Here is a 10,224-nt window from a genome sequence, read left to right on the forward strand (position 1 = left end):
ACAGTCGCCGCAGCTTCCGAATTATCTGCTAAAATGACTAGCACATCCCACATTTTACCCCCACAGTATTCATATTATTCATAGCCCACTTCAGGAAAATATTGATCTGCATATCTGTTGGCAAGCTTGATAACGAAGAGCTAAAGCTTAGACGGCTTAGAAGGAAACTCCCTTTAAGCTTCTGCTACATCTGCAAGTGAAAAAAAATGGTGACGCCAAGGTTGCTTCTGTCTTTCATCCCATCCCATCTACCTCATCTCCTGGCTGGCTTATTGGCAGCCGGGTCACGTTCGTCGAGCCCGTCAGTTTTAATCACACTTTGCTTGTAGTGTTTCCAGCAGCCAGTTGCTGCAACTGAGAGAAAACCTGGCGAAAGTAAGGGTGAGGCGAATACCAACAAGGATTTTGGTGTTCGTGATTACACATGCTGATGGGTGATCCTGGATCAGTACAGATAAAGTTACTGTAGGAGAGATCAAAGCAAGGTGTGCAAGGGGAATAAAAATTAGGCTTTCTTAATCAAATACAAATCTTAAAGTCTGGGGTTTTTTCTTTTTTTCCAGCGCAGGTCACTTTCGGTTGCAAACTCTGATTCTCTTTTCCAGCCACCAGATGGCATTGAGCAGAGAGCTGGCTTACTTTATTTCCATGTGCTTCTCATGTGTTTTTGAGGCAGAGCCAGCGTTGGCTGTTTGTAGAATTTAAGTCAGAAATAATTGGGAGAACAGTGACGTCCCGTGGGACTTCCTGTTTGGATGATTCTGAGCTGACTATCCTGAACTGTTCTGTTATGCTTTTCATTTGTGCGGCGTGCAACCAGGTTGGCTCAAAATTTAGCTCAACGAGAAAAATTATTTAGCACATTAAAAGAGAAAAAGACCATCTTGATTACAGTGGCCTTGTTACACTATTTCCTTTAATGCCTCAGATTGTCTGCTCTCTGTACACTTCACCCCGATGCCCCCCCTTCCTCCTGTGATAACGGTGCACGGCAAAAAGAAGACGCGGCCATCGGCGACGTGCTGCACGCCTCAGGCTCTTTCACAAAGCATCAAACATTGTGACACCACGTACATATCTGCTGTTACCACACATGCTGCGCTTCTGCATGCTGCAGTTGCATGTAGCCACAGTGACATCTTTTGGCTTGATGGAAAACTGTCCCTTTGTGGTCATGCAGTCAGCTCCATAACTTGTTAGACAAAGGCTTCAATTTTTTGTAGTTTTGCATCTGTACGCCATCGCAGTGGATTTCAAATCAAACAATCAAGATGTGACTGAAGTGCAGGCTTTCAGCTTTAATTCAAGTGTTTAACAAAAGTATTTTGCTGAGTGTTTAGGAATTACTGCCATTTTTATGCACAAACCCCCAGAAATAATTGGACAATTGACTGACAAGTAGTTTCATGGCCAGGTGAGGCCTGCTCTCCTGTTGTTTCATACTCTACACTGTAAAGTACAAAGAGATGTTGGTGCAAGTGAGGGAGGCCATCATTCAGTGAAACCAAAGATCAACCAAAGAAACCAAAGAAAAACCTGTCAGAGAGACAGCAACAACTTTATGAGTGGCTAGATCAATAATCTTGTGCATTATTAAAAGAATGATGGCCAGCTACAAACAAAGGCCTGAAAGAGCACAGAAGACAAATAAAGTGGATGATGACAAAATTATTATTCAGTGGTTAAACAGAACAACTTCACAGCATCAAACCAAGTCAAATACACTTTCAGAAAGGTAGGAGAATCATTATTAAAATCTATAAGCGATGCCTTAATGGATGTACATACAGAGACTTTACTCCGAGCTACAAACATCTGGTTACACTCAAGTACAATAAGACCAGATTAGACTTTACCAATAAATAAATGAATTTAAAAAAAATCTAAAGAGCATGCACAGTTGAAAAACAAAAAACAATTGTTTGGATACGCCAAAATGATTTAATACAAGTCTGTTGCAGATCTCCAAATACATTAAAATGCAGCAGTACTACTTTATAAACACGGTTTGTAGACAGATATGCAAACTGAATTGTTTTCGGTGTAAAAATGCCTTCAGCCTGCAGAGATGCACTTGTAGTGGTCGTGGGTCATAGCTGAAAGCGGCCAGTGGGGGCGCCAGTCGCCTCATTCCTCCTCTCCCCTGCTGGTAAAGAAAGCGGTGAGGAGCAGAACACGCGCAGTACGGGCATGCGCACACTGTTGTTGTAGCTGCAGCTGTCGGTTTGTGTCTGACAGCGTGAGAAATGGTGAGGACATGTAAAATAAACGTAAATAAATCCGTTGTTTAGACTGGCAAACACCCGAGTGGACTATGAGGAGTAATTTCGGTGCACATATGTGTTGGATCTCGTTAAGCTCTCCCCTCCGTATTCATGGGCTACATGGTTAATGGCTGCAGGTGTTTTACTTTGACTTTGTACCTTTACTTATATTCCAGGTGAGGCTCTCAGATGGAGGCGGCTGTGTGTGAGGAGGTGCGGGGAGGTCGTGAGGATGATGAGGAGGCAGGGGCCGATGAAGCCATGCTGTGGTCCGTCCAGGAGGCTCTGGAGATGCAGACCCTGCAGATCGGAGCGTCCGCCTGCGGGGCCACGGCTGTGGTGGACGTGCTGAAGGCGCTCGGAGTAGACGTGACCCCGGAGGAAGCTGACCGCTGCGTCCAAACCCGTTTGCGGAGGAACGAGTCACCGTTGCCGGACTACCTGCTGTCCCGCAGTGAAGCTGGTGAGAACACTAAACATGGCTAAAGAGAGGGAGAGGGGTGTGCTTGTTTTACGCAAAAAGTGCACATAAATGTGCAGAAAATGCCGTGTGCACTATCATATCCTGATCATTGAGCTACGTTTAAGTATTAAGTCTAAATCGGGGGGGTCATACATAAGGCCTGGGGGCCAGAATCGACCCGCAGAGACTCCAGTCTGACCCATTGGATGGCTTTGGAAAATATGAAATGTATTATAAGCTTTTCTTTGTGATAAAGACCGACCCCACGCCCATTCAGATTACACCAAAATAATTTAGTAATAGATGCAGTGAAATAACAGAAAAACAACAGTTTTTCCACTGTTGACTATAGAAATCTTTTATTTTATTTTTTTGCAATGCGTCCACATGAAATAACAGAAACTACAGGAGTCTGGGCAATGAGCTATCAAATTTATTTCTGTAATTTTACACATTCATTTTTTCAAAGTTTAAACCCAAACCATGGTGCTGACAGGTTTCTTTCATTTCCTCCATTACTGTTTCTTTATCACGTGGAAAAACTGAGACGTACTGTTGAAATTGTATTTGTCTTTCTTATATCCAACTTTCCACTATTTTTTTTTCCAGACAGAGAACAATTGGATTAGTCCATTCTTCTCTGTCTGTGCATAATATATATTTTTATTGCCAGGTAACTTTCATTCTCATGAATTTTTGACTACTGCAACAGTTATAGGGTGTAGGTCCTGTTTCACTGTGGATTCCCTAAGGGGAGGGAGAGGGAAAGTAGACACACATGTTCTATAAGCACACCATAACTGCTTTTTTAAGTAAAAAGCTTACATTTGAAGGTCTGCAAATGCTCCTTTGCCGTGAGGATTTGGACAGATTTTAGATGCTTCAACTTTCCATAAAAATGAAACCAAGCTCAGCAGACTGTCATTAACTTGATTAAGCATATACAAGCTGATGAAACAGAAAGCCAAATGACAAGTAAATGAATTATTTCAGCACAAGCAGGCGACAGTGGCTTTAGATCGATTCTCTTGGAGTTCCTGTTTAACCTTCAAGGGCCGGGGCTCTCCAAGTGAAAGCTGCAGGCCAGTGACAGCCCTCTGGAACACTTTATGCACCCTGTAAGTGCAAAAGTGTGTGGAGAAAAAAAGGCATTTGTATGCACTTAATCCAGCCGTAGATATTGCTATGCTCTAACACTGCAAAAAAAGTTTGAAAGTGAGCGTCTTTTCCAGCCAGTGTAACAGACTAAACCTTCCCGGCGACAAGTTAGCATGGCTTCCAGACCCCTAAATAATGATTAAAATTACTAAGTTACAAGTTCAGCAAAACTAAGTTCAGCACTTAGTGCTAAAGAGGATACAAATAATATATACAAAATAAATGAAAACTATGCTTAAATAGTTGTGGGGAAGTAACATTGTCCTTGATTTTATTGTACTGCATTGTCTGGGTGTGATGAGTCAGACAAAATGTTTTTGGGATTTCCTGAGACAGCGAGTGTTGTTGAGTTCCTCTAAAGACGACTTTTTGCCACTGTGCAGCTGCACCACACACAAAAGAAACAAGTTGTTGTCTCTGCACCTCACCGTCATCTGCACCACCTCGTCCCTGCAGGCCGATTCATCTCACACAGACATGAACCCCATCACCGTGGTGTCATCTGTGGATGGTGTTGCTGTGGTGGATGGGGTGCAATCATGGAGTAGAAAAAGGGACATGGCATACAACCTGTTAGGAGCCCATACTGAGGCTTAGGGTGGTGGAGATGTGGGGAGCACTCTAACTGTCTGAGTGCCATCTTACAGGAAGTCTTTACCGTTAGCTGAATGTGTCTGATGTGTGCGCACTTAAACTGGTCAGAATCCCTCTTTCCATACTGGAATATGTTTTTGTGTAAACCCTAATGAGTCTTGATTCCTCTTTAATAAGAATGTAGCAACGAGTAGTTGATGCAAAACATGAGGGTCTATTTTCTTATTGTGCTTTATTGTGCTTGCTTCTTCCAAGATAAGAGGATTTTTTTTTTCCTTTGCTACGCCTTACTAAACAAATCTCAGTCCTGACTGCTGACAAGTTGATGTAATAACAATGCACGTGGTCCTCTGAGTTCTTGCAGAAGCGACATAGACAATTAAGAAATCTGAACAAAAGCTGTCAGGTGACAGCTTGGAGAGATGGAATTAAACTGTGATTTGTCTTGATTGCAGATCGGCTGAGCTCAGTGTTGGCCTACGTTATACATCTCACATCCCATTGAAAAATCTCTTGTAGTGCCCCTCAGTATAGTGGTGAAAACATTTGCCAAAAGGAGAAACAAACCCAGCCTGAAGAGGTCACATGCTACTGAATTCTGAGTTCCAGTCGGGGATGGTTGCATCAGGATGGGCATCTGATGTCAAATCTGTGGATCCATTCGCTGTGGTGACCCCTTGCCAAATAAGTGAGCAGCCTATTTAAGCTGCCCCTGCAAGCCTTTTTGCAACCCAGCTCTTCCTTTCATGTTGTTTTTTTTAACTAATACTATTTAATATCTGTTTTTAGTGATGCCTGCTCTATTCTGCATGGCGTTGGTGCTGGCAGTAGGGGGTCTTGCAGTTCTATATCCATCTCACATTCAAATGAAAGCGGTGATGAGGTACCAACACAGAGCAATGTTGCTAAATAAAAATTACCGCAGATGTTAAAAAAATGTCTTTTGGCTATACCTGTGCATACAGTACTGCTTTCTTTCCTTTTTCTGCTCCACGGGCTGCATAAAATGATCCCAAGGGCTGCTTTTGGCCATTTGCTTCAAGAACCCAGGGGACCGAGAAGGTTACACAGCTCAAACAGAATTGATCTAGACTATAAACCTCTGCCTGAACGGGCGAGCGTGGCTTCTGGTGTTAAAGCACTTTGAGTGGCCATTAAGACTAGAAAAGCCACATAAATGCAGTCTCTTTAGCATTTACAATTCCCTAAAAATGTGTGTTTTTGTGCAATTTAAAAGCTTCCCCCTAAATTGGCAGGTATTACACTGTAAGCCGTTGGCTCAAGCTCAAAATTTCTCACTCTCTCGGCAAGCTGTTCCATGACATTTCAGGTAATGAAATGTTAATACATAAAGTGTGGTATAGGTGCATATCTTAATTTAGCTCCACAGACAGTAATATCTGGGGTGTCACAGATGCTAACAGGGACTATAACTGCCCCGTTCTGTAATGTCTTGAACCCATAAGTGCTGCTTCCCACAAGTGTGACAGCTGGCTGCATTGCCAACCAGGCGAATTCAAAAGTACCCTATTGAATTAGACAAAGAGTTTGATGTCTCTCGCAGGAGAGGCTGTAATTGACTTTCTCGGCTCTGCTACACAGTTTTTACACCGACATTTCAGCTTCTGAGCGGACGTGACACGTACTTTTTGTTCAACTGTTATGATTCAGATGCGATAAATGTCGGCGTCCCGTTTCATCCCGCTCTTTCAGGTGCGACTCACATCCAGCTCATCCAGGGAGCGCAGGAGGCCAGCGGAGGCCAGGTGACGGGCCGATTCTTCCACCTCCACCCTCGCAGGCGAGTCAGACTGGTCCCCTGGCTCGCCCGCTGGATCCGAAAAGGCGCTGTTCCCGTGGCGACCATGAACATGCAGCTGGCTGTACCCGAGGGTGAGGAGGTGCCCGACGCCTGGCACCACCAGCTCATATTCGGAGTCACATCCAACGCTGTCTTTATGACCAATCCTTTAGATGTAGGTGAGTAAGGGAAAGGAAATAGCTGCTTATAGGGAAGAGGAATCAGCTCCTCATGCTGGTGTTGGTTATTGTGCGTTGTAGTAAGCGAGGGAGAGGTGCACCAGCGACTCTGCAGTGAATCCATGTTGCTGATTCGTCGAGAAGACGTGCTGCAGCGACTGACGCCCGACTGCTCCCTGTCGGGCCTCTCGGAGAGCCAGTCCGACCCACGGTGGAAGGCCCTGGATGTCGAGGGTAAAGCAGCAGCTCCTTTTCACTGAATTGGTATTGAAGAAGACGAACGTCTATTGTTTCTTCTCGGGTTGGACAGTGCAGCATTTGTTACTCACGACATGGTCATCATGGTGTTCTACATTTACATTTTGTGCCCGATGTGATATTTGACACTGTTTTTCCTGTTTTCCTCAGGTCAGGTGAGGCAGATGGCCACGGAGGAGGAAGGAGAAGAAGAAGAAGAAAATAATCAGCCCAAGATGACTCACATCAGGATCCCTGCAGCATACAGCTCAGGCGTCACATTGTTTGCCATAAGAGAGTCAGAATTGGGACAAGAACTCCTCGATGCTCCTGAACTCCCTCTGTTGTGACCGCACTGCCACATGTGGATGGACTTAAAGCTTGAAGATCTATTTATACTATCAATAACACTTTGTATTGATCCAAATGTTTAAGATCAGCAGATTTAAATCAAAGCTCAAAGTGAACTCTGACTTTCTGTCCATTTTTCTGTGGCAACATTGATTAGAAATCACATTTTAAGAGATGTACATGTTTGTATCTTTGTTTTAAAGACAACATCATTAAAAGCCCCCACCCTGCTCTCAGCCCTTATTTGCTAACTTTACACATCTCCATGTTAACTTCAAGATGACTTTCAGAATTTATTGATCGCTTGCAAAAAGCAATAAATGGCACAGCTCCAGCATGTATTTCAGAGCTGTTATGTGCTTTTGTGAAGAAGCTTCTATCAGCAGGTTAATCTCCTGTGATTGCTTCCAAAGCCACATTAAAAGTGATGGAGTCGCTGCAGTTAGGGCGCTACAAATCGCTACAGTTGAGAAGGAAAAAACTGTCACACTTGCATGAAAAGTGGATTCTTTTTGTATAACTTATTGTTGGGTCTGTGTTTCCACAAACCCCGCTAATTCTAGAGACGTATTCATCATGAAGAAAACAAGACAGTCGATCGATCGATTACTTGTGCAAGGGAGGCCTCTCATCTGTGTCCAGCACGACAATGACCCCAATGGTGGCCTCCTCTCGCTGCCTTTTATTGACAAACTTCAAACAATAGTTTACTAAACACCTCCCCTTGCAACCCCCTTTGGTTACAAAGACAAGGACTGTATGTAAATGTGTATGTGTGAACTTCTGTAAGAGTGTGTGTGTGTGTGTGTGTGTGTGTGTGTGTGTGTGTGTGTGTGTGTGTGTGTGTGTGTGTGTGTGTGTGTGTGTGTCAGACCTCCTGCTGACCAAAGGGTCGTAAACGCAGGAAGCTTACATCAAACGAAGCAGATCTTCCAGATAGGATATATCTGCAATAAAACATTACAGCCCCCACCAGAACCTCGAGAATCTGGGGGGAAGGACAGTGGAATTTCTTTCATCAGAGTTAAAACACTGTACAAATGGTAAACATAAAAATGACAAACATTTAACAATTCAACTCTAACACTTATTATGTTGCGTTTGTTATCCCAGCTTGATATGGCTGTGATCGTTCCTAAAGTTTGTCAGTGTTTCCTGAATCGTTTTTTAGAAGCTATGATCAAAATTAAAGAATTTGTGGATAAAAAGATATTTTTTAAAAAGCCTGCATTAGGTTAACATTATAGGGATGCCAATAGCATTATGTGATGGTTTGAATGTAAAGTTCAGAAGTTTGCATAAACTATCCATGAGGATGAATATCATGGTAATTTGGGGCTTTTAAGTAAACTGTTCTTTTTCCAGGGTGGAATGATTGTACAGTATACATCTTTAGTAACTTGTACAAGTTTCTCTAATCCGCACGGGCTAACAACATGCATATACATCCGCTAATATTTGGTTAAATGTCCCTAAGCAAGTTGCACCTCAGCCAGATGCTTCTGGTAGCCATCAACAATCTTCTGACATAATTCTGGGCAAATATTTCACCACTCTGGCAGAATTGGTATTGAATTGAGTTCAGTTAAAGTGGTTTGCTTCTTGGCAAAACACAGGTTTTAACCCTTGTCCACAAATTTTAAGCAGGGCTTTGGGAAGATTTTCAGAAGCTTAATGGTAGTCTGCGTTCTCTATTCAAAATGCACGTTTCATGTATTTAACATCATTTACTTGTTGGAACGCCCAGATTTCAGCCTTCTAGCAGGTCTAGAAGGAATTGAGCATAATTAATAGATGTACAGAATTCAATTTCAGGTATTTGGCAACTCCAATGGCCCAGCATAGCAGAACGTAACCCCATCTGTGAAAGAGACTAGAGCAGGACACCCCTGAAGTCTAGACGCTGGTGGTAGAAATAGATGGAGGCTTGAATGATGAGTGAGAGGCGGTGATAGGGAGGAGGTGGGTTGCAAATAGGTGTCTGCAAAGAAGAATGACAGATGTGCAGTGAGATTTGAAGTACACGGAGTGAAGGTTGATTGGCCTAAAGAAGGCCGGCAGAAAGATGATTGGACTAGACCGGTGATCTCACAAAAGTGGAAAAGTGGAAGTGATGTAAAGCTCAAGCTTTAGTCACCAAAAACACCTGGGAAGCAGACAGACATGTGAAGTTAAAGAATTTGGAAGTAGCCCTTTATCATTCCATCCACTTTGTGCAATGTACAACTGGCAGCAAAACAGCCCCACAGCACGATGCTACCATCGCTATGCTCGACAGTTGGTACAGTGTTTTTAGGTTTGAAAGCTTCACCTTTACTACTCTAAACATACCACTTGTCATTGTGGCTGAAAAGCTCAATCTTTGTCTCATCTGACCATAAAACTTTTCTTGAGAAAGCATATAACTAGTCCAGGTGGGCAGCTGCAAATTTCAGTCAAGCTTGAAGGTGTCAATTTTGGAGCAGATGTAAAGCTCTGGCAGCATCATTCTACACTGTGTGGAGTGACGCTGTTGCACCAGAAACCAATTTCCTCTCGTGAGGGTAATACTTTAGGTTTTCTTCCAGATCTTGGCAAAGTAGTGACACATGTGAATAATGTACATTTACATACAAGTGATGATACTGTTGTCTTGCAGTTGTCGTTCTCTTTAATCTTCACTGAGTTCCAGGACTTGCACATTGTTCTGAGTACTGGTTAATTGTGTTTGTTGGTTCTTGTTTCTTTTGCATCTCATTTACTGAGTTGTTTTATGTTTAATATATATTGATTTATGGGTTTATTTTGCTTTAGTGGAGGGTTGCTCCACTATGTTTGTGAGGGCTAGGCACGTGTGGTGGAATTCCCTCTGATGCATGTGAGCATACACACCGGGAAATGGGTATTACGCACCATTTAAGTTGCAGTGAGGATTGTAGACAGACTACACAGGATCATTTTACTGAACCTTGTTATTTTAAGTAATGTTTGTAAATAACGTGTCTTAATTAACGGTTCGGTATTCCCAGCCCTGCTACTTAAGAAGTTCTTTTTTTCAGCTCTACAATTTTAGTGATTTTGTCCAATAAACTTTGTTTGATGAACTTGACCTGCCTCGTCTCTGCCCGATAATAACGAGCCTGTGTGCCTTTTATAACTGTTACAACGTTTGCGCCGGCAATCTCTCCTGGGGTGTTA

At 43.0% G+C, this 10,224-nt stretch overlaps 1 protein-coding gene across 1 annotated transcript; it reads left to right on the forward strand.

Moving 5' to 3' along the window:
* Positions 1 to 2,139: 2,139 nt before the first annotated feature.
* Positions 2,140 to 7,283, forward strand: LOC101484759 (uncharacterized). The gene is made up of 5 exons (XM_004570153.4): positions 2,140 to 2,249; positions 2,441 to 2,727; positions 6,193 to 6,459; positions 6,541 to 6,693; positions 6,868 to 7,283. Exons 2-5 carry the CDS (start codon positions 2,454 to 2,456, stop codon positions 7,044 to 7,046), a joined length of 873 nt encoding a protein of 290 aa, XP_004570210.1. The 5' UTR covers positions 2,140 to 2,249; positions 2,441 to 2,453; the 3' UTR covers positions 7,047 to 7,283.
* The last annotated feature ends 2,941 nt before the right edge of the window (positions 7,284 to 10,224 follow it).

Source organism: Maylandia zebra, linkage group LG23 (assembly GCF_041146795.1).
Source record: "Maylandia zebra isolate NMK-2024a linkage group LG23, Mzebra_GT3a, whole genome shotgun sequence".
NCBI classification, from domain to species: Eukaryota; Metazoa; Chordata; class Actinopteri; order Cichliformes; family Cichlidae; genus Maylandia; species Maylandia zebra.

Bases quoted from the DNA above. Each gene is read 5' to 3' on its own strand.
- LOC101484759 (XM_004570153.4), top strand. From the start codon at position 2,454: ATGGAGGCGGCTGTGTGTGAGGAGGTGCGGGGAGGTCGTGAGGATGAT. The intron at 2,728-6,192 runs GTGAGAACACTA...CCGCTCTTTCAG, and splicing joins GCTGTCCCGCAGTGAAGCTG to GTGCGACTCACATCCAGCTC. The intron at 6,460-6,540 runs GTGAGTAAGGGA...TGTGCGTTGTAG, and splicing joins GACCAATCCTTTAGATGTAG to TAAGCGAGGGAGAGGTGCAC.